The 23,988-nt window shown below is 39.8% G+C and overlaps 1 protein-coding gene across 1 annotated transcript in view; it reads left to right on the forward strand.

Moving 5' to 3' along the window:
• The first annotated feature begins 4,574 nt into the window (after positions 1–4,574).
• Sc2 (trans-2,3-enoyl-CoA reductase Sc2) overlaps positions 4,575–23,988 on the forward strand; it is a 38,592-nt gene continuing 19,178 nt past the window's right edge. The window contains exons 1-2 of the mRNA XM_053797943.2: positions 4,575–4,674; positions 22,622–22,681. Coding sequence (XP_053653918.1) covers positions 4,669–4,674; positions 22,622–22,681 — 66 coding nt within the window. The 5' untranslated portion in view covers positions 4,575–4,668. The remainder of the gene's footprint in view (positions 4,675–22,621; positions 22,682–23,988) is intronic.

The following is a 23,988-nucleotide window of genomic DNA, read 5'->3' on the forward strand; positions in this document are numbered from 1 at the left end:
GGGCTCAGTTGGTGCAAGATAGAAGGAATTAGGGAAATTCCCATCTAGGTAGTCCCCGGCATGGGCATTGGTATGTGGGATTTTACTGGCGAGATTAGATCCTATGGTTGAGAAGAAGTCGTTTATCTTGTTAGCTGTGTCAGTGGGATGTAGTGGTGTTTCATTAGGTTTAGTTAGGACAATATTCTTGGTTTTTCTCAGTTTGTGGGGCCCTAGAATCTGAGAGAGTGTTTTCCAGGTCTTTTTTATATCTCCTCTAGTGTCTGTGAATCTACTGGAGTAGTATAGTTGTTTGGCTTTCTTTATTACTTTGGTGAGAGCTGATAAATAGTGTTTAAGAATATATTTGTGTATTAAGCCTTGTCTATATTGCTTTTCATATTGGTGTTTCTTGTCAATGGATTTCAGAATGGTGCTGGTTAGCCATGGGCAACCAAGCCGTTTGTTTGTGATCTGTTTTGTTTTTATAGGAAAATGTTTGTTGTATAGTCCCTGAAACCATGTTGGCTGCTGTTGATGAGATCATTCCTTTCTAGGTGTTCCATCACTCTTCTCTTGATAATCTTCTCCATGACTTTGCATACTATGCATGTCAGTGACACTGGTCTGTAGTTTAGTGCTTCATGTCTGTCTCCTTTTTTAAAGATTGGGACTACATTTTCTGTCTTCCATACCTTAGGCAATCTCCCTGTTTAGATAGATGTATTGAGTATTGTTGTTAGGGGTACACATACCGCCTCTGCTCCCTCTCTCAGGACCCATGGAGAGATGTTATCCGGCCCCATTGCCTTTGAGGTATCTAGCTCATTCAGAAGCCTCTTCACTTCTTCTTCGGTTGTGTACTGTGTCCAGCACTTGGTGGTGTGCCCCACCTCTCCGTCTTTCTGGAGCCCCTTCTGTCTCCTCTGTGAACACTTCTTTGAATCTCTTATTGAGTTCCTCACATACTTCACGGTCATTTCTTGTTGTCTCTCCTCCTTCCTTCCTTAGCCAGATTACCTGGTCCTTGACTGATGTTTTCCTCCTGATGTGGCTGTATAACAGTTTCGGGTCAGATTTGGCTTTTGCTGCTATGTCGTTTTCATATTGTCGTTGGGCCTCCCTTCTTATCTGTGCATATTTATTTCTGGCTCTACGACTGCTCTCCTTATTCTCCTGGGTCCTTTGCCTTCTATATTTCTTCCATTCCCTAGCACACTTGGTTTTTGCCTCTCTACACCTTTGGGTGAACCATGGGCTCGTCCTGGCTTTTTCATTATTCCTGTTACCCTTGGGTACAAACCTCTCCTCAGCTTCCTTGCACATTGTTGCTACATATTCCATCATCTCATTAACTGGCTTCCCAGTTAATGAGATGATGGAATGAGGAACTTCCTGAACCTCGTCCAGGAAGTTCCTCATTCCCGTGTAGTCCCCTTTCTTGTAGTTTGGCTTCATTCGTCCTGGCCTTCCTGCTTCCCCCTCCACTTGTAGCTCTACTGTGTATTCGAAGCTTAAAACCACATGTGTGTGTGTGTGTGTGTGTGTGTGTGTGTGTGTGTGTGTATGTATGTGTGTATGTATGTATGTGTGTGTGTGTGTGCACTCACCTAATTATACTCACCTAATTGTGGTTGCAGGGGTCGAGACTCTGCTCCTGGCCCCGCCTCTTCACTGATCGCTACTAGGTCCTCTCTCTCTCTGCTTCCTGAGCTTTATCATACCTCTTCTTAAAACTATGTATGGTTCCTGCCTCCACTACTTCGCTTGCTAGGCTATTCCACTTCCTGACGACTCTATGACTGAAGAAATACTTCCTAACGTTCCTGTGACTCGTCTGAGTCTTCAGCTTCCAGTTGTGACCCCTTGTTCCTGTGTCCCCTCTCTGGAACATCCTATATTTGTCCACCTTGTCTTTTCCCCGCAGTATCTTGTATGTCGTTATCATGTCTCCCCTGACCCTTCTGTCCTCCAGTGTCGTCAGTTCGAGTTCCCTCAACCTTTCCTCGCACGACATTCCCCTGAGCTCTGGGACTAGCCTTGTTGCAAACCTTTGTACTTTCTCTAACTTCTTGACGTGCTTGACCAGGTGGGGTTTCAGGCTGGTGCTGCATACTCCAGTATGGGCCTAACATACACAGCGTACAGTGTCTTGAACGATTCCTTATTAAGGTATCGGAACGCTATTCTCAGGTTTGCGAGGCGCCCGTATGCTGCAGCAGTTATTTGGTTGATGTGTGCCTCCGGTGACGTGCTCGGTGTTATGGTCACCCCGAGGTCTTTCTCCCTGAGTGAGGTCTGTAGTTTTTGTCCCCCTAGCCTATACTCTGTCTGCGGTCTTCTTTGCCCCTCCCCAATCTTCATGACCTTGCATTTGGCAGGATTGAATTCGAGAAGCCAGTTACTGGACCACATGTCCAGCCTGTGTGTGTGTATGTGTGTGTGTGTGTGTGTGTGTGTGTGTGTGTGTGTGTGTGTGTGTGTGTGTGTGTGTGTGTGTGTGTGTGTGTGTGTGTGTGTGTGTGTGTGTGTGTGTGTTTACCTGAGACTAACAGAGCACAGAACACTGGAGGTGTCTCAAAGATTGGGTGTTTGAACACTCTAAGATATAATGTTCCAGTGAATGGCCTGTCTGTCCACACACTTCGCATTTTATGTCATTGACATCTCCATATAAATCGTACTGCCAGAGATACTTAAAGCCTATCTTTAGTCTAGAAGAAATAACATCTTACAATCTACCAACCTTGTTACTTTCTCCATGGAAATGTTTGATTTTACACATTTCATTATGATAGATAATGGATCTGCTAGTTTCCGTCTGTACTTTTTACTTTCCTAGAGCTAGTTTTCTAGTTCCTTTCTGACAAGGTTTCGTAAACTCCTGTTTGAAAAAAACAAAGTTATACTCAACATTCTCTTTATATACTGCTTGTTTTGGGATATCATTAACTTTCTCGTGCTTCTGGAGGCCTTTGTGAAAGGGAATCCGCAAAAACTTAATTGTGATCCCTTTCTTAATAATTTGTGTATATCTGTGCCTGGCTTCATACACAAGCATACTACATTCAGGCCTCAAGTTACAAATACAAATACAAATTTATATTTCTTTGCAAGATTACATTAAGATTATGTGATTACAGTAATGAGTTGCAGTGCAAAGATAGCCACTATCATGCCATGGCATTATGGGCAGACTAAATTTAATGGCTTACGGACTATTTAATACTAGAGAAATTGAGCATAGTTTAAGTTGTACATCTGTTTTTTAGAACAAGTAATGAGGAGAGTCAGATATTTTGATAAATGCCTGACGGGGCACTGCCCATATGGGCCAGTCGATTTGCCACTTGACCGGTCCACTTCATGTCCACGACATGACAATAACAACAAAAAAAACTTGCAGAAAGAAATTTCGATGAATACTTACATACTTTACATTTTCCATTAGAATAAATCAAGCCCTAGAAAGCGTTAAAAATAAATTATTATAAGGTAAACTCCCAAAAGAATTGGGTAAAAAAATTTAATTTTTGCAACTTTCAGCAGTTATATTTCGATGTTTCATAGTATGAATTCCGTATTACAAACAGATGACAAGAAAATGCTCTTTTAACTCAAAGCTATCCAATTAATAAAAAAAAAATCGGCCACTCAGTCTATTTCAAAACAGTCCAAAACTAAAACTGTAGACATTCTGGCCACTAAAGCAACCTTTCCTCTCTCCATTAATCTTGTCTTCCCTTTTCCCTAGGCTCCTCCTATATCATAGTTGCCCTTCATACTAAATACATCATCACACTCCAAAAATCAATGTATTTCCCAATTTCTCGACTAATAAATCCGGACCAAGCATTTTGTAGATCTCAAGAGCTGTTGCCTAAATAGTTAAAAGCAAGCATATTTCATAGATTACTGGGGGGGGGATCTACAAGAATATAACCCCAAAAAATCTGCTTCTGTCTACTTTGATCCCATTTCATAATAATCTAAACAAACTTTTTCTCCACTTTTAGACCCATTACGTACCTCTGTGATCTGTAAATACCTTTGTAACTTGTCATGATTGTGACCAGACTTACCTGGAGTTCATTACCTTTGTAAATTGTGAGTTCATTACCTTTGTAAATTGTGAGTTCATTACCTTTGTAAATTGTGAGTTCATTACCTCTGTAACTTGCTCAGCTATCAAAACTTTGGAGTCCAGTCCCTGGACCAATTATGTACCTAGGATGGGTATGGGGTGCATAATAAACATATTAAACTAACTTTTAGACCGGCCAGTGCTAGTGACCGGCTTCAACCATAGCCGTATAAAAGTGTTCATACACTCGTAACTTAGTATACAACAAGTTAATATAGTTTGCCCAGAAACACAATATTATAACTATATTTTATTATTATTTATAGAATAAGATGTTTGACTATAGCTCCATTGCCAGTGAGTTTAGTGGTATGGAGTATATACACACAAATAAACAAATCCTTGGGGTTTATATTTTGAAAACCTGGTGAAAAAAAAACACATCTATAGTCACAACTATTGTAAATTCTCTTATCTAGAGAAATGAAGTAAAGCAAAAGAGAAAAAAAGAAGGCGGAATTAGAGTGAAATTTGTATTCTGGAAGGATGGTGGATGTGTGGCGTCGTCTGCGTCAGTCACCCCGGGAACACACTGGAGGGAGGTCATGGAGGTCAGTTCCTACAACATTTAAGGCTTTATTTACTATTATACGGTGATTTTAAGTAAAATTGATCATGTGAAGAAACGTTTTAGGTTCATTTCTCTTGGGGTTACACGAGTGTTAAATAATACTCGTGTGTTGTGTAGAGAAAATGTGTAAGATTTCTCCCCAAGTTGCTGGGTGACAATTTTTTTTTTAATCTCGGGAAATACTAGAGAATAAAAACTTGGATTGTAGTGCCTTTCAGGGAGGCTCTTGACCCAAGACAATTGAATTAACATCCCCCTTCGAAACAAACCAGAAATACCTCCCCCCATCCCCCAGCATTTGCCTTCACTAGCATTCAGTGACCACCTAAATTAAGCAGATAAACACTCAAATCATCTCATGACAGGCTCAGGGATAGACAAATTATCCTCTGTAGTTTGAGAATACCTCCGCTGTTCCTTCCTTGGCTTCCAGACTTGTTATTTTACAGGGCAGAGCAAATAATCCTCTAGCAAATTTCTGCCTGACCTCACCTACCAACAATCAATATTTGCACCAATAACTCGTTACAGTTGTGACCGGGTGTGGAAGTGTGAATTGCTCATTACACTATAATTTGTTCATGATTGTAGCCATGTATAAACGTAAGTAACCATTCTTACAGGATTCATTACCTTTGTAACTTGTGAGTTCATTACCTTTGTACCTAGTTCAGCTATCACAACTTTGCGGGCCCAGTCCCTGGACCCATTACGTACCTCTGTAATCTGTAAATACCTTTGTAACTTGTCATGATTGTGACTAGACCTACCTGGAGTTCATTACCTTTGTAAATTGTGAGTTCATTACCTCTGTAACTTGCTCAGCTATCAAAACTTTGAGGCCCAGTCCCTGGACCAATTATGTACCTCTGTAATCTTTTGACTACCACCCACAGGATGGGTATGGGGGTGCATAATAAACATATTAACTAACTAAAAAACCTCACCTACTGTTACGAGAACAAACATGTGGTCATTTTTCTCTTAACTCCCAGCTGATATGTTAATTCCTCTTTTTACTAATTTAGTTCTCTAAGGTAATGTCCTAATATTAACATCCTTGTCTACTATATTCCTAATATTAATGATTCAAGCCTCCCTAAATTGTTCCTAAGTCCAGACCCCTCAAGGAAGGTTCCTTGATGTTGGTGAGGGGCTCTTGATTTAGGAAATTGGATCTATGCTCCAGTTCCCCGAATTAAGCCTGAATGCCTTCCACATCCCCCCCAGGCGCTGTATAATCCTCCGGGTTTAGCGCTTCCCCTTGATTATAATAATAATAATCCTGAGTCCAGAATCTCATAAAATGCTACATTGAATCTAAGGGTTCATTTAAGTAGGGCAGTGCAAGACTTTGGGATTTATTAAGATGGTAAGGGCCTCTACCCTGTTCCAGGTATGCAAAATACTATACTCTTAATATTCACTAGCTGTCAGTGGGGGATTTGGGGTTTCCCCAAATTTCCATAAGTGTGGTGGGTGATAGATTAACAAGATTATTCCCTCATGTTTATGAAAATGTATATATTAGACCAGTCCAAAAATATATGTTAGTTTTGAAACTTCAAAGGAAGTGCACTCCACAATGTAATTTTGATTCCACTGTATGACCCTGTACTGTGTGCCAAAATTTGGACCATTTCATGCATATTTAAAGGTTGTGCAAAACTTCATCTTTGGTTTCTCTCTGTGATAGATGGCATCCTCAGCACCGAGTACACAAAGTACATCGGAATGGTGGTTAGTAGGATGTACCCTTGAGTTTTTCTCAACTTCCCAGCTTCCGACGTGAGGTGACGTACTTCGCATGTCACAATTCTTTCACTTGAAGCATAACCTATTCTCACTTTTCGTTGCCTTGATCTACATCCGGTTCTGGAACGAGGCTCCACGTGGCATGTAAGCCCCTCGCAATGACTTGTACAGTGGTCCCTCGTTTATCGTCGTTAATCCGTTCCTGGAAGTGCGACGATTATCGAAATGGATGATTTTCGAATAAATTTTCCCCATAAGAAATACAGTGGACCCCCGGTATTCGATATTAATCCGTTCCTGAGAGCTCATCGAATACCGATATCGAAAACCGAATCAATTTTCCTCATAAGAAATAATGAAAATCAAATAATCCGTGCAAGACACCCAAAAGTATGAAAAAAAAAATTTTGCTACATGAAATATTAATTTTACTGCAATAGAATAATTACAATAACAATAAAATAATTGACACTTACCTTTTAATGAAGATCTGGTGGTGATTGATGGGATGGAAGGAGGGGAGAGGTGTTAGTGTTTAGAAGGGGAATCCCCTTCCATTAGGACTTGAGGTAGCAAGTCCTTTTCCAGGGTTACTTCCTTTCTTTTAATGCCACTAGGACCAGCTTGAGAGTCACTGGACCTCTGTCGCACAACAAATCTGTCCATAGAGCTCTGTACCTCCCGTTCCTTTACGATTTGTCTAAAATGGGCCACAACATTGTCATTGTAATAGCTGTGTTAGGGTGATTTTCATCCATAAAGGTTTGCACTTCAACCCACTGTGCACACATTTCCTTAATTTTTGAAGTAGGCACAATGTATTCCACAACTGGTATAGGCTTCTCAGGGTTAGCCCCAAACCCTTCAAAATCTTTCTTAATTTCCATACTAATTCTCACCCTTTTTACCACAGGGTTGGCACTAGAAGCTTTCTTGGGGCCCATGGTGACTTATTTTGCAGAAACAAGCACCAAACACAGTGATAATATGGATAATATGGAATGTACCGAATGTATCCTTAGATGCGCGCACACTGGCTGGCTTGTAAACACTGGCACACAAGGGGCAGTTCAGGCCACATGTGGACAGGTCTCGTACGAATCGTATCGAATACCGAGGAAAATTTTTTGCAATATAATGCATCGAATACCGGATTTATCGAATACCAATGCCATCGAATGCCGGGGTCCACTGTAATGTAAATACAATTAATCCGTTCCTGACACCCAGAAGTATTAAAACAAAAAAATTTTTTACATGAAATATAGATGTAGTACATAAACAATACAATGGGACATGATATATGAAACATTAACAGCATAACACTTACCTTTATTGGCAATTCTTAGTGTATGGAAGACTGGAGGAGGAGAGAGATTGGATTAGTTACTGTTTGGAAGGGGAATCCCCTTCCATAACACCTCAGGTACTAAGTCCTTTTCTGGGGTTACATACTTCTCTTCTCTGTTTCTTAATGCCACTAGGACCAGCTTGAGTCACTGGAGTCCTGTCTCGCAAAAAAAGTGTCCAGAGAGCTCTGTTTCTGGCGTCTCTTTAAAACTTCCTTAAAATGGGCCAAGACTCTGTCACTGTACAAGTTGCCGATATGGCTTGCAACATCCTTCTCAGGGTGATGTTTCTCCATGAATCTCCATCCTACCCCACATTTCAAAAATCTCCTTAATTTCTGAAGAAGGCACTTTCTTCCATCTCTCTTCCTCCTCCTTTGCAGCAAGATTCTGAGCTGTGATCTGTTGCTGTTCCTGCTGAAGTTCTTGCAGCTCCTCAGTGGTTAGCTCTTCATTGTGGTCCTCCACCAACTCTTCTACATCCTCCAAACTCACATCCAACCCCATGGAACTCCCCAATGCCACAGTAGATTTCACAGTTGACATAGGCTCATCAGGGTCAGCCACAAACCCTTCAAAATCCCTCTTGTGGACACAATCTGGCCACAATTTTCTCCAAGCAACAACAGCTTCCTTGATTTCCTTTTTCTTTGCCAAGATGGAAGATATGGTTGTATGGGGTTTGTTATACATCCTGGCCAGTTCGGCCACACGTATGCCGCTTTCATATTGTTCAGTGATGTTTTTCTTAAATTCAATCGTATTTCTCACCTTTTTTACCAAAGGCTTGGCACTAGGAGCTTTCTTTGGAGCCATGGTAGCCTATTTAGCACTTGCAAGCACTAAAATGAATGGAATATTATGAAATATTTCGTATGAACAAGTGAGGGGACTGTCGCTCACTGGTAAGCAATGGTACACTGGCTGGGAAGGGAGGCCGAGGCAGCTCAGAGCCATGAGTACGTGTCCAGGACGAACGACGATTAGCGAGTCGACCGACCATTTGCAAGCCAATGTTTGGACAAAAATAACGCGATGATTTCTGAAAAGGACGACTATCGAGCCCGATGATTATCGAGGGACCACTGTACTTCCTCCAAACCCTTCGAGCATATCCAGACAAAGAGATCGTGAATGCTGCTACCATCACCTTTGCACGCCATCTCTGGTATCTGGCGGAGCACTTGGTTGGATGGGCATTCTTCGACGAGAAAGTGGACATTGCGATAAAGTGCAAGATGGTGACCAATCTCAAGCAGGAAAAGAAACCAGGGTGCCCCATTGCTTGCAAGGTGTAGCAGAGATCAGATTCAGACTGGAGGAGTTCGTGACTAAGAGGATACTGAAGATGTTTAGCATCATTGCTGAGGAGAGGAAGGGGAAGGAAAAAGCTTCCTTTTTGAATGAAGACCCCAAAACTTGGGAGATGAACACAGTGTTTCTGGAAATGAAGGAGTCTGCGGGCTCTTTGAAGGTAGTGAACGACACAGCAGAAAGAGCTGTTTCCCTTGTTCAGACCTTCAACGCGTTGCTGACCAAGGACAAGGTGCAGAAACAGTACTTTCTTTGCCTCATGGTGGATCACCGTCACCGCTTCCCTGCTCCGACCAAGGAGAGGCTTATGAAGGCGGGTGATTGCTGAATTTTGGAAAGACAGATTGAAGTTCCATCTTATTTCATCGTTCAAGTAGGCACAAGGAAGCATTATTATGAGCGAGCAAGTGGAGCGACGTCTTACTGGTGGTTGGTGTGACGAATGAGCGACCTGACACGACACGACCCGACACTACCAGATGCTTTTGAGAGGCTAATAACTTCTTCCCTATATAAGATAGAGACCCAATTCCTTTTGAATCTGATAGTCTCATGAAATAAATTATGTTATTAACTGTTTTGCTGAAATTCCAGGGAAACCCCCCAGAAAACCACGGTATTTGAGGGGATGTTTGGACAAATTTTGATGTTTGTTCAACTTGAGAAGCGAATTGTGTGAGATTTTCTGTTGTGACACTATGTTTTCTTTACTGAATTCAAAAGAAAAGATGGGAGAATACGATTAAGAATTTACATTAATTTTTTCAACTTTTAGTGGGAGCAATCAGCTAGGGAATACCACCCATTTTCAGTGATTTTTCAGTTGAATACATAGTCCGGTGGTTGGTGAAGGTCGATCAAAACTGACGATTTCTCATGCAAGAATTCATGACAAACATGTGCTTTATCTAAATCAAGTGGTACCTCCTCTTCAATGCACATATAATTAATCGCTTGCTCGTTTCACACACTTCAAATCGCTAAAAACTGGTTGATTCAGTCATTCTGCTTTCTGAGAAAATTGCAGCTATGCTATGTGAAAGAAGAACAAAAATTAAAATTTCTTCAGTTTCTCTTCTGTCGGCGAGAGACGCCTTTTTGCGCGTCCCCTGAAATTGAACGAAATTTCCTGAAAATTGGCCTGAACATTACTTAGGAACAGTGTAACAAAATAAATCTTGTGGTGCGAACAATTTCACAGCTTTATTTTTTGGGACCGGTCTCGTATATTCTATTACCTGGAGTTTACCTGGAGAGAGTTCCGGGGGTCAACGCCCCCGCGGCCCGGTCTGAGACCAGGCCTCCTGGTGGATCAGAGCCTGATCAACCAGGCTGTTGCTGCTGGCTGCACGCAAACCAACATACGAGCCACAGCCCGGCTGATCCGGAACTGACTTTAGGTGCTTGTCCAGTGCCAGCTTGAAGACTGCCAGGGGTCTGTTGGTAATCCCCCTTATGTGTGCTGGGAGGCAGTTGAACAGTCTCGGGCCCCTGACACTTATTGTATGGTCTCTTAACGTGCTAGTGACACCCCTGCTTTTCATTGGGGGGATGGTGCATCGTCTGCCAAGTCTTTTGCTTTCGTAGTGGGTGATTTTCGTGTGCAAGTTCGGTACTAGTCCCTCTAGGATTTTCCAGGTGTATATAATCATGTATCTCTCCCTCCTGCGTTCCAGGGAATACAGGTTTAGGAACCTCAAGCGCTCCCAATAATTGAGGTGTTTTATCTCCGTTATGCGCGCAGTGAAAGTTCTCTGTACATTTTCTAGGTCGGCAATTTCACCTGCCTTGAAAGGTGCTGTTAGTGTGCAGCAATATTCCAGCCTAGATAGAACAAGTGACCTGAAGAGTGTCATCATGGGCTTGGCCTCCCTAGTTTTGAAGGTTCTCATTATCCATCCTGTCATTTTTCTAGCAGATGCGATTGATACAATGTTATGGTCCTTGAAGGTGAGATCCTCCGACATGATCACTCCCAGGTCTTTGACGTTGGTGTTTCGCTCTATTTTGTGGCCAGAATTTGTTTTGTACTCTGATGAAGATTTAATTTCCTCATGTTTACCATATCTGAGTAATTGAAATTTCTCATCGTTGAACTTCATATTGTTTTCTGCAGCCCACTGAAAGATTTGGTTGATGTCTGCCTGGAGCTTTGCAGTGTCTGCAATGGAAGACACTGTCATGCAGTGTATATTGAGTTTTATCGTTGCATGATATGCAACCTTAGCCCATTATTTTACATTTGTTAAATAATTCAGGTGCTATTTTTTAGCTTAAGACTATTTACTTTGTTTTATACTTAATTCTAACTATAGATTCACTACAAATCTTATGATTACAAGCATTGATCCAGATACCAACCTCTTATTTAATGACTTAAATGAATCAAACAGTTACTGTAATTACTACACTGCAGAACAATCAAAGGCACTTCTCAGTGCCAACAACAACATAACTATCTTTAACTACAATATCAGATCTTTAAGCAAGCATTACGATGACCTCATAGCATTACTAAATTCCTTACATGCCAATATGTCCATCATTACACTAACTGAAACCTGGCTAAAGCCTGATACTACAGATGTCTATACCATTCCTGGTTACACAGCCATACACAACTGTAGGCCAGACCAACAAGGGGGTGGCACAGCCATATACTACTCAGACCAACTAGAATGTATCACTAATACTTGCACAAGAGATGAACATGGGGAATATATAATAGCCAAATTCAAATCCAAATACCTACAAAAACCTCTCACATTGATAAACATCTACAGAGTTCCACAGTCAAACATTAGCCAATTTAGTCAAAACCTAGGAAGTATGATAACTGATGCACGCATGAACAAAGATCACTTACTACTCTCAGGTGACTTCAATATAAATCTCCTGCAAGACCAGGACCCACACGTTACTGAATTCACAAACACAATGAGTAACTGTATGTTGCTACCAACAGTAACAAAACCTACAAGAGTTACAGAGACTAGTGTTTCCCTACTTGACCACATCTGGACCAACACCATATCCCCTTTAAAATCAGGCATAATTACAGATAATACCACAGACCACTACCCTACTTTCCTCATAACAACTCTTGGTAAATTACCCCAAGACACTACTAAAGTCACCTTCAGACTTCACAATGAGGCAGCCATTAATAACTTCACAACAGCATTAGCAAACATTGATTGGCACACTGAGCTAGAAATCAATACAGATATTGACGAATGTATTAATAATTTTCTAAAAAAGACTCAATACCTCTATAACAAGCACTGCCCTAAAAAAACTAAGCAGATGACAGCTAAGAGACTGAACAGTCCCTGGCTAACACCCAGCATTCTCAAATCCATAAATACAAAACACCAATATGAAAAACAGTACAGAATGGGTCACATAACCAGAGACCAAACAAAACGTTACTCGTCAATCCTAACCAGCCTGATAAGAAGGGCAAAAAAATTGTATTATGAGAACAGATTATCCAACTTACGAGGTGATATAAAAAAGACCTGGAAAACCCTATCAGAAATTCTGGGAACAAAAAAGATATCACGAAATAGCGAAATAAAATTAGCAAAATCAGATGAACCCCAACTCCCACCAACAGAAACAGCAAACAGACTCAATGATTTCTTCTCCACTATAGGACAAAACCTTGCCAATAAAATCCCAAGCTCAGATACCCCACCAAATGACTACCTCACCGGCAACTACCCGAACACACTGTTCCTAGCTCCGACTAACCCATACGAAGTCTCCCTTATTATCAACGCACTAAAAAACAAGGCAGGAGATTTAAATACCTTACCACCCTTTATATACAAAAAAGTGTCACAAGTGCTATCACCAATCATTGCAACACTCTTTAACAAATCCATTGAATCCTCCACCTTCCCTACAGTACTCAAAATAGCAAGGGTCACCCCGATCCACAAAGGAGGAGACCAAACAGAGTTGAATAACTATAGGCCAATATCCAACTTACACCCTCTCTCAAAAATCTTCGAAAAATTAATTCATAAACGAATCTACTCCTACCTTATCTCCCAAAACATACTCAACCCCTGCCAATTTGGATTCAGGCCTAATAAAAATACTAATGATGCTATTATACACATGCTAGAACATATATACACTGCAATAGAGAAAAAAGAAGTCCCACTGGGGATCTTCATTGACTTACGTAAAGCTTTTGATACAGTTGACCATGACTTGCTCCACGTAAAATTATCACACTATGGTATAAGAGGGCACTCCCTCAACTACCTCAAGTCATACCTCAGCAACAGAAGCCAATATGTGTACGCAAATGGGGCAAACTCTTCTGCACAACCAATTACAGTTGGTGTCCCACAGGGAAGTGTCCTTGGCCCTCTTCTCTTTCTCCTATACATAAATGACCTACCAAATGCTTCTCAATTACTCAAACCCACACTATTTGCTGATGACACAACATACGTCTTCTCCCACCCGAGCCCAGTCACGCTAGCCAATACTGTAAATACCGAATTACAGAAAATATCTACCTGGATGAGTACTAACAAACTTACACTAAACATTGACAAAACCTACTTCATTCAGTTTGGTAACAGAGCTACAGATGTCCCTCTTAACATAATGATAAACGGATCACCTATCACAAAGCTAACAGAGGGAAAATTCTTAGGAATCCACCTTGATAATAGACTCAAATTTCATACACATATACAACAAATTTCTAAGAAAATTTCCAAGACTGTAGGCATACTATCGAAGATACGGTACTATGCTCCACAGTCAGCCCTCCTGGCCCTATATCACTCTCTTATTTACCCCTATCTCACCTATGGAATTTGTGCATGGGGCTCAACAACAAGTAACCATCTCAGACCACTAATTACCCAACAAAAGGCTGCAGTTAGAATGATAACAAATTCTCACTACAGGCAGCACACTCCACCAATATTCAATACACTCAACCTACTCACCATACAAAACATCCATACTTATTACTGCACCTATTACATACATAGAACACTCAACTCTGATATTAACCCTCCCCTCAAACATCTCCTTGCCAACCTCAACAGAACACATGACCATAACACAAGGCACAGATCACTCTTTGATATTCCTCGTGTCCATCTCACGCTATGCAAAAACTCAATGCACATAAAAGGCCCTAAAATCTGGAATTCATTACCTGTTAATATAAAAGAAACACTACCTGTTTATAAATTCAAGTCTCTTCTCAAAGATCACTTACTCACCCAAAACCAAATAAATACTGAATAACTGAACCTTATAAATTGTATATCTTAAATGTTTCTCACAATTATATCACATAAATGTTAAACCTAAAACCCAATCTAACTTTATTATTTTTTAAATTCACTACCTAACAGAATACTCCATTCTACTGAATTTACAACAATGCATGCAACCATATGACCTGTCTTTGTAATACTCACTTGTGCTTTATAGTAATCAGTTTACATTAATGTTTTTCACTGATTTCATCATTGCTTAGTTAATCTTAAGTTAATTTTAAGCCAGCCCGTAATGCTATGCATAGTATAAGTGGCTTTGGCATGCTGCTCTTATCTGTATTTTTTTTTTGTACCTCTGTAAGTGTGCTCAAATTATAAATAAATAAATAAATAAAAAATAAGGGTATATCTGTGCATATTAAGGATCTAGCCAAAGTTGAAGCTTTTATGCAGTCACCTCTAGTTGTCAGTGATTAACCCTTTGACTGTTTCAGCCGTATATATACGCCTTACGAGCCAGTGTTTCAGACGTACATATACAGTGGACTTACGATATTAATTTGTTCCAGAAGGCTGTTCGGGTGCCGTTACCGAAGGAATTTGCTCCCATAAGAAATATGGAATATTGTAAATTAAATTAGTCCATTTCAGACCCCCAAAAATACACTTACAGAAGCACTTACAAAAATACACTTACATAATTGTTCGAGTTGGGAGCCGTTCGTAAGTCGGGGTCCACTGTACTTAGTAATTCTAGTGGCTTCAAATCAAGCAGGAGAAAGCTGGTAGGCCCACATATGAGAGAATGAGCCTGTGTGGTCAGCGTGCACTGTATAAAAAAAAATACTGCAGCATGCAGTGCATAATGAGAGAAAAAACTCCGACCGTGTTTTTGGATTAAAACCCCAACTTTGAGGTGTATTTTCCTATAGTATTTATGGTTGTATTCTCGTTTTCTTGGTCTCATTTGATAGAATGGAAACCATATTACAGAAATAGAGATGATTTTGATTAGTTTCACAGTGAAAACAACCTTGAAATTGAGCTCAAAGTAGCGAAAATGTTTGATTTTTACCAGTGTTCAAGAGTAAGCAAATCACACCACACGTCCACTACACGTCAACTGGGGAGTCTAATATTCTTTCACTGGTGCACTGATATTATACCATTTTTACAATAATGCAGTAGTCTGCATAACAGTAAATCTTCTATTTTTTGTGTGAATAAAAAAACAAAATAGAAAGCAAGAGTAATATAAGAGGGGCCTGGAGATGTGACTAATGAACAAAGGATATGTTATTTTAGTGCCAAGAATGTCTGCATTGTTTATTCTGGACCCTATTTTGAAATTGGCATCTTTTTTATTTTGCGTGAAATTGGCCAAATTGCCAATTTCTGACCACTTTATTGGGTAGTTGATATTGGTAAATGGGCAGTTTCTTGTACTCAATTGATAGAAAAAATGGAGTTCTAAAGAAATAGCTATGAGTTTGGTCATCTGGAACAATGGAATTGGCCGAAAATAGGGCTCAGAATCGGCGAAGTCGCCGATGCCTATATATCGCCGAGATCGCTATCTTCGTGGGAGCATAATTCTGTAAGTTTTTGATCAAATTTCATACTTTTGGTGTCATTACCATCGGGAAAAGATTCTCTATCATTTCATAAGAAAAAAATAATTTATTTTTTTTTTTTTAAATTTTTCTACACCAGGAGACACTTCAAGATTTGGGGTTGCAACAGTCAAAGGGTTAAGTTTTATTCAGGTACAGGTACACATAAATGCAGTTACATAAATTATCATACATAGCAGCATGTGTAGATTACGTAGGATACCCAAAAAAAAAGTTAGTGACTTGTTTCCATTGGGATCCTATTCTATTGAATATCCTAATGAAAAGCTTATTACAACTATACACAATTTCTGTAACTGCTGTTTCATATTTTTTTATAGATAAAGGAATGCAGTAAGACCTGACATGATGATTTTACCTTTGTCAGGGCAATGGATCTGCATCTTAAGATGTTAGATTAGTTCATGTCAACTAGTTAATGTCAGTACTGCCTGTCCAGTTTCTACTAACATTATATACAGGACTTCAGCTAACCTAAACTCATGGCAGTAGACATGCAGTCTTCCCCTGTTTCTGCAGTAATGCATGTCTCTATTGTGGTGGTCAACAAAAAAGTTTTCTCAAAAAACTGGTTTTCTACAAGGACAAGAAAAGTTACCTAAGACTTTGATCTCCAATAGTAGAAATCTATTTCCAGTATTGTTGCTTTGGTAGTAGTATAGATGATTTGTTTGAATCTTCTTAAAATTTGTGTGTTTATTTCTAAGTACAGTTTTGCATTTTTTATAAATGGAATATTTTTTTTATTTCATTGAAGAAAAAAACATGCTTTACATGACAGGTTTTGCTGAATTTGACTGTGCAAGTTTTTCTCTAAATGTTTTTATCATGTACAGTGCCAGTCTTGGTGCTGTCCAATACACAGTGCTGTATCTGTTCTTGTGTTGCTTATAGTGGAGCAGGACTTTGTATTAAGACTTCCCAATAAATAAGCTATGACTTAGAAACCTTAAGTCAAAAGATTGAATGTCCATTTTAACCCTTTACCAGGTACAGTACAAAAGTTTTACAAGATTAGATGATATTTGATAGTTCATTGTAGATATAATAAACAATGCACATACGTATGTGTATGCATTGAAGATATTAATTCTAATGAAGATAACATATACACACATGAGTAGATTGTGGAGAGAGGTGGGAATAGTACAGAGAAAGTGAGTGAAAGTATGCAGGGCAAAATGGTAAGAGCAAGTGAAAGCTGCTTCTGCAGGCTGAGGCTGTCATGTATGTAAAACAAACAAGATTTACCATTATTGCATTCAAGATGGCAAAGTAATAATAATAATAATAATAATAATAATAATAACTGAACTGAGCAAATTTGTCACTTGCCGCTATCCACCATACCTGGAGTGTATACCTGGAGAGGGTTTTGGGGGTCGATGCCCAGGGTCTGATCAACCAGGCTGTTACTGCTGGCCACACACAAACTGACATACGAACCACAGCCCGGTTGGTCAAGTACTGACTAGGTGCCTGTCCAGTGCCTTCTTGAAGACAGCCAGGGGTCTATTGGTAATTCCCCTTATGTATGCTGGGAGACAGTTGAACAGTCTTGGGCCCCTGACACTCATTGTGTTGTGTCTGTGTACTCGTGGCACCCCTACTTGGTTTATTGGGGAAGTGTTGCATCTCCTGCCTTGTCTTTTGCTTCCATATATGGAGTGATTTTCTTGTGCAAGTTTGGTACTAATCCCTCTAGGATTTGCCAAGTGTATATTATCATGTATCTTTCTCTCCTGCATTCCAGGGAATACAAATCAAGGGAATGTTTATCTGGAGAGAGTTCCGGGGGTCAACGCCCCCGTGGCCCGGTCTGTGACCAGGCCTCCTTAGGTCAGTGTCCCAGGATGCGACCCACACCAGTCGACTAACACCCAAGTACCCATTTTACTGATGGGGAACATAGACAACAGGTTGAAAGAAACACGTCCAATGTTTCTACTCTGGCTGGGAATCGAACCCAGGCCCTCACCGTGTGAAGCGAGAGCGTTAACCACCAGGCCACCAGAGCCCTTAGAATACCTTTGGCTAATCTTTTTAACATATCACTACAAACTGGCATAGTGCCTGATAAGTGGAAAATGGCAAATGTAATACAGTGGAACCTCAAAAATCGAACTTAATCCGTTCCAGGAGCTAGTTCTAAATTCGAAAAGTCTGAAATTCGAAGCAATATTTCCCATAAGAAATAATGGAAATACAATTAATCCGTTCCAGAAACCCAAAAATATTCACACAAAAAATACATTTTATAGAGATTAATTACAGTTTTACATACAACAAATACTATAGTTTTTAATTATGTATAGTAATACATATAAAATAACATTTTTACTTACCTTTATTGAAGATTGGTGATGGCATCTGGAAGATAGGGAGGAGGAGAGAGGGAGTTGGGGTTAGTGTTTGGAAGGAGAATCCCCCTCCACGAGGACTTCAGGTAAAGCCCTCTCTGGGGTTACTTCCCTTCTCTGTCTTTTAATGCCACTAGGACCAGCTTGAGAGTCACTGGACCCCTGTCTCACAAATAACTGTCCACAGTCCTCTGTTTCTGGCACCTCTTTAACATTTCCCTAAAATGGGACATGATTCTGTCACTGAACTTGTTGCAAAGATGGCTTGTTTCAGCTTGCTCAGGGTGGTACTTCTGCACAAACATTTGGACATCATTCCACTTGGCACAAATCTCCTTAATCTTTGAAGAAGGCACCTCATCCACTCCCTATATTAACACCTTTCGCAACATCAGCTTCCTTGATTTGTTCTTTCTCTGACAGGATAGAACCGATGGTCGACTTGTTTTTCCCATACATCCTGGCAAGCTCAACAAGTCTCACACCACTCTCATACTTCTGTATTATTTCCTTCTTCACATCTATGGTGTTTCTCACTTTCTTTACCACAGGGGTACCACTAGCAAGTTTTTTTGGGCCCATGGCAGCGTATTTCACAGTCCCATAAGCACTAAACGCAACGAAATAATCGTAAAATGCGTGAATGAGAGCGCAGGTTAGTGTTCACTCAAGCATAAACAAAGCTAGACTGCTCACGGCACCTGCACGGGGACGTGGACGGAGCGGGCCGGCAGACAGGTCCCGTACCTGGCGGTCCGAAAATAGGGGCGCGTTCGATAATAGGGACAGTTTGTCCGAAAAAATGGTCCTATTTTCGAAACGTTCGATATGTGATACGTTCGATTTTTGAGGTTCCACTGTACCTATTTACAAGGCAGGTGACAGGTCCTTGGCTTCGAACTATAGACCAATAAGCCTTACCTCCTTAGTGGGAAAATTTATGGAATCAATAATTACCGAAGCAATTCGTAGCCTCCTTGATAGGCACAGATTGATTAATGAATCTCAGCATGGTTTTACAAAGGGGCGTTCCTGTCTTACGAATTTACTAACTTTTTTCACTAAGGTGTTTGAGGAGGTAGATCATGGTAATGAATACAATATTGTGTATATGGACTTCAGTAAGGCTTTCGATAGAGTTCCACATCAGAGGCTATTGAGGAAACTTAAGGCATACGGAATAGGAGGAGAAATTTTTTCCTGAGTAAAGGCATGGCTGACAAATAGGCAGCAGAGAGTTTGCATAAATGGGGAGAAATCAGAATGGGGGCACATCACAAGTGGTGTTCCTCAGGGGTCAGTGTTGGGCCCGTTGTTGTTCACAATTTACATAAATGACATTGATGAGGGAATGAATAGCAACATAAGCAAATTTGCTGATGACACCAAAATAGGCCGTCCAATTCATTCTAATGAGGGCACTAGAGCACTCCAGGATGATATGAATAGACTGATGCAATGGTCAGAGAAGTGGCAGATGCAGTTTAATATTGACAAATGCAAAGTTCTAAATGTTGGACAGTTAAATAACCATGCCACATATAAACTAAATAATGTAGATCTTAATACTACTGATTGCGAAAAGGATTTAGGAGTTCTGGTTAGCAGTAATCTAAAACCAAGACAACAGTGCATTGGTGTTTGCAATAAAGCTAACAATTCTTGGCTTCATATCTAAAAGTATAAATAATAGAAGTCCTCAGGTTGTTCTTCAACTCTATATATCCTTGGTTAGGCCTCATTTAGACTATGCTGTTCAGTTCTGGTCACTGTATTACAGAATAGATATAAATGCTCTGGAAAACGTACAGAGGAAGATGACAAAGATGATCCCATGTATCAGAAATCTTCCATACTAGGATAGACTGAGGGCCCTGAATCTGCACTCTAGAAAGGTGTAGAATTAGAGGGGATATTATCGAGGTGTATAAATGGAAAATAGGAATAAATAAAGGGGATGTAAATAGCGTGCTGAAAATTTCCAGCCAAGACAGGACTTGCAGCAGTGGTGTCAAGTTGGAAAAATTCAGATTCAGGAAGGATATAGGAAAGCACTGGTTTGGTAATAGTCGTGGATGAGTGGAACAAACTCCCGAGTACAGTTATTCAGGCTAAAACGTTATGTAATTTTAAAAATAGGTTAGATAAATACATGAGTGGGTGTGGGTGGGTGTGAGTTGGACCTGACTAGCTTGTGCTGCTGGGTCTGGTGCCGTGCTCCAGCCTTGAGTGGATGTGACCAGACTGGGTGGGTCATTGGGCTAATCCAGGGGGGAGGACATGGACCTGCTCTGCATGGGTCAGTAGGCCTGTTGCAGTGTTCCTTCTTTCTTATATTCTTATGTTCCCAGTAATATAGGTGCTTTATCGTACTTATGTGTGCCGTGGAAGTTCTTTGTACACTCTCCAGGTCAGCAATTTCACCTGCCTTGAAGAGGGCAGTTAGTGTGCAGCAGTATTCCAGCCTAGAGAGAACAAGCGCTCTGAAAAGAATCATGGGCTTGGTATCCCTAGTTTTGAAGGTTCTCATTATCCATTCTATCATTTTTCTAGCAGATGTGGTATACTGTACATAGTTGTGGTCTTTGAAGGTGAGATCCTCTGACATTATCACTCCCAGGTCCTTCACATTACTTTTTCTTAGCATTCTTAGCAATCATGTGCATATTTAACAGATGGGGTTCATATGTCCAGATACAGGTACAGTAATCATCCCCCTCTCTTCAAAAAACATACAAATTTAAATATTTTTGTAAATCCTAACTACAAGTGAAATACAGATACATACAGACCTTCAAAAACTTTGTATACAATCATAATCAAATACAAACCTTTAAATTTAAACCAATTCCAAATATGATGAAAGAGGTAGTTTGCAGTGGAACCTTGATAAACGACCATCTCCCGACTCTAACAAAGCTCAGCACTCGACCAAACAAATACGACCTGCCAGAACTTCGCTGTAAACTATTTCGTGTTTCTTCGCTTTTTTGTATTTGTATAAATAAGTCACCATTGGGCCTGCAAAGATTAGTGATAACAGCCAACCAAACAGAAAATTGGTTGAGAAGAACTTGTTCGATACTCAAACGGAGCGGCACTCGAACAGCCTTCTGGAATGAATTAAGGTCGCATACTGAGGTTCCACTGTACTATAATTTTCCTGTAATATGATGAATATTAAAGTACAGATTATTCTTAGTAATTGGTAATGCAATTTCCAGTGCATTACAGTAATAATATATAGAAGTAATTCGCTTATTTCAGCACAAATAAATTCTTTTAACACTAACTGTATTACTTTGTTACTTTTTTTAATAACTTTTTATATATACTGTATATATTTCTGTATACTGCTCAAAAACACTAGTTAAGTCCTGTCTGCATAAACAGTTAAACTTATAAAGTTTTAATTCATATTATTGTAATATAGTCCACAGAGATATATAATATTTAGTGTTTAGAGCTTAAAAATGTTTACTAATAGCAATACAGTACATCACACTCTACAGTCATATTATATCAGTACTGTACAGAAAAAATCACAGTATATTTTCCATTACATTTCTACATTGTTAAACCACAGCTGATGCCTACGTTTTGATTAGAAAAATGCACCTCTGCATATGGGGCTTCTTAGGACCAGTGGATTGCCCCATCTTCCTCAGCTATTATATTCCAAATACTGACTGGGGCATGGCATTCTGCCAGGCTCTAAGCTGACATAGATCAAAGCTTGAAAATTACTTTTTGACCAGGTGTTGTGGGAACCTAATATTAAGTATGTATATTGTGATGAACCCTGCTGGGCCAGAGATGAGAATTTTTGTGTGAATAAAACATGACCTGTTCCCTGATGCAGAAATGAGTTTTACTAATCACAATTTAGTTTTATTACTGCAGTAACAGATTTTAACTAAGAAAGAACACACACACAAATAACAAGTTTGAATCTTTTTTTAAATTAACCTCTTGTATTAATACTAAAAATCCCAGTAAATTAAGGCAGAAGACTTAAACAACTTGTCTAGCTACAGTACATACTTAAATTGTAAATCTGCTTGTAGTAATCAAATATTACGTATCTTCAAACGCTTAATGACTCTTGTGCAATTACTGGCCTTAAAGTCAATAAACTATTCAAAAAAAGTTTCTTTAATTTATCTAACAGAGCAATTTTTTCCCCTAAAACTATGTGTAGATATATATTATATACCTGCTTCAGCTCATATACTGTACTTTTGTTCTTTACAGATTGAAAAACTGGACATTTATAATGCCAAGAGTGGCAAGTTTGTCACCTCATTGTATGGGGTAAGTAATATATATGTGCTGTACTTATTTTGTTGCTTTTTTTTTCAGTTTTTTTTTTTAACGTATCGGCTGTATCCCACCAAGGTAGGGTGACTCAAGAAAGAAAAAGCTTCACCATCATATAATAAATTTATAATAAATCATTCACTCCATCACTGTCTTGCCAGAGGTGCACTTACACTACAGTTATAAAACTGCAGCATTAACACCCCTCCTTCAGAGTGCAGGCACTGTACTTCCCATCTCCAAGACTTGAGTCTGGCCAGCCGGTTTTCCTGAACCCCTTCATAAATGTTACCTTGCTCACACTCCAACATCACGTCAAGTCCTAAAAACCATTTATCTCCATTCACTCCTATCTGACGTGCTCACTCATGCTTGCTGGAAGTCCAAACTCCTTGCACACAAAACCTCCTTTACCCCCTCTCTCCAACCTTTCCTAGGCTTACTCCTACCCCACCTTCCCTCCACTACTAATTTATACACTCTTGAAGTCATTCTGTTTTGTTCCATCCTCTCTACATGTCCAAAACTCCTCAACAACCCCTCCTCAGCCCTCTGGATAATTGTTTTGGTAATCCCACACCGCTTCCTAATTTCCAAACTACGAATTCTCTGCATTATATTCACACCACACATTGCATATCAAATTTTTAGCCCATTAATTTATTCAAACACACATGCTTCCTTCCCAGTCTGAGGGGCAAACACACAAACCAGTTAATTTGTGTGTATCTTCACACATGCAGTAATGCTACCATTTTAATGTGTATAGTATGTGTGTATTCTCTTTACCTACTGTACCTTTTGTGAACCTATTTTATTTCATACAACCAGTTTCATGGTATCTCTATTTTAAGGGTCATCATTCCTATCCTTAAAACTGTGTATGTAGTTTGCCTTCTCTGCTTCGTTATTTGGGTCTTTATACTTTCTGACCACCCTCGGGCAGAAAACTCTTGGTATTCCCGAACATCCATGTAATTCAAGCACATTTTTTGACTTCCATCTAAGCCTTTTCGTCTGTACTCTTCAAACAGTCTTTTGTGCAGTTTCATTTCTAATTAAGACTTTTATATATATATATACGTACAGTGGACCCCCGCTTAACGATCACCTTCCAATGCGACCAATTATGTAAGTGTATTTATGTAATTGCGTTTGTACGTGTATGTTTGGGGGTCTGAAATGGACTAATCTACCTCACAATATTCCTTATGGGAACAAATTCGGTCAGTACTGGCACCTGAGCATACATCTGGAATGAAAAAATATCGTTAACCGGGGGTCCACTGTATTTTCTTCTT

The sequence above is a fragment of the Cherax quadricarinatus genome, chromosome 15, assembly GCF_038502225.1.
Source record: "Cherax quadricarinatus isolate ZL_2023a chromosome 15, ASM3850222v1, whole genome shotgun sequence".
Taxonomy (NCBI): Eukaryota; Metazoa; Arthropoda; class Malacostraca; order Decapoda; family Parastacidae; genus Cherax; species Cherax quadricarinatus.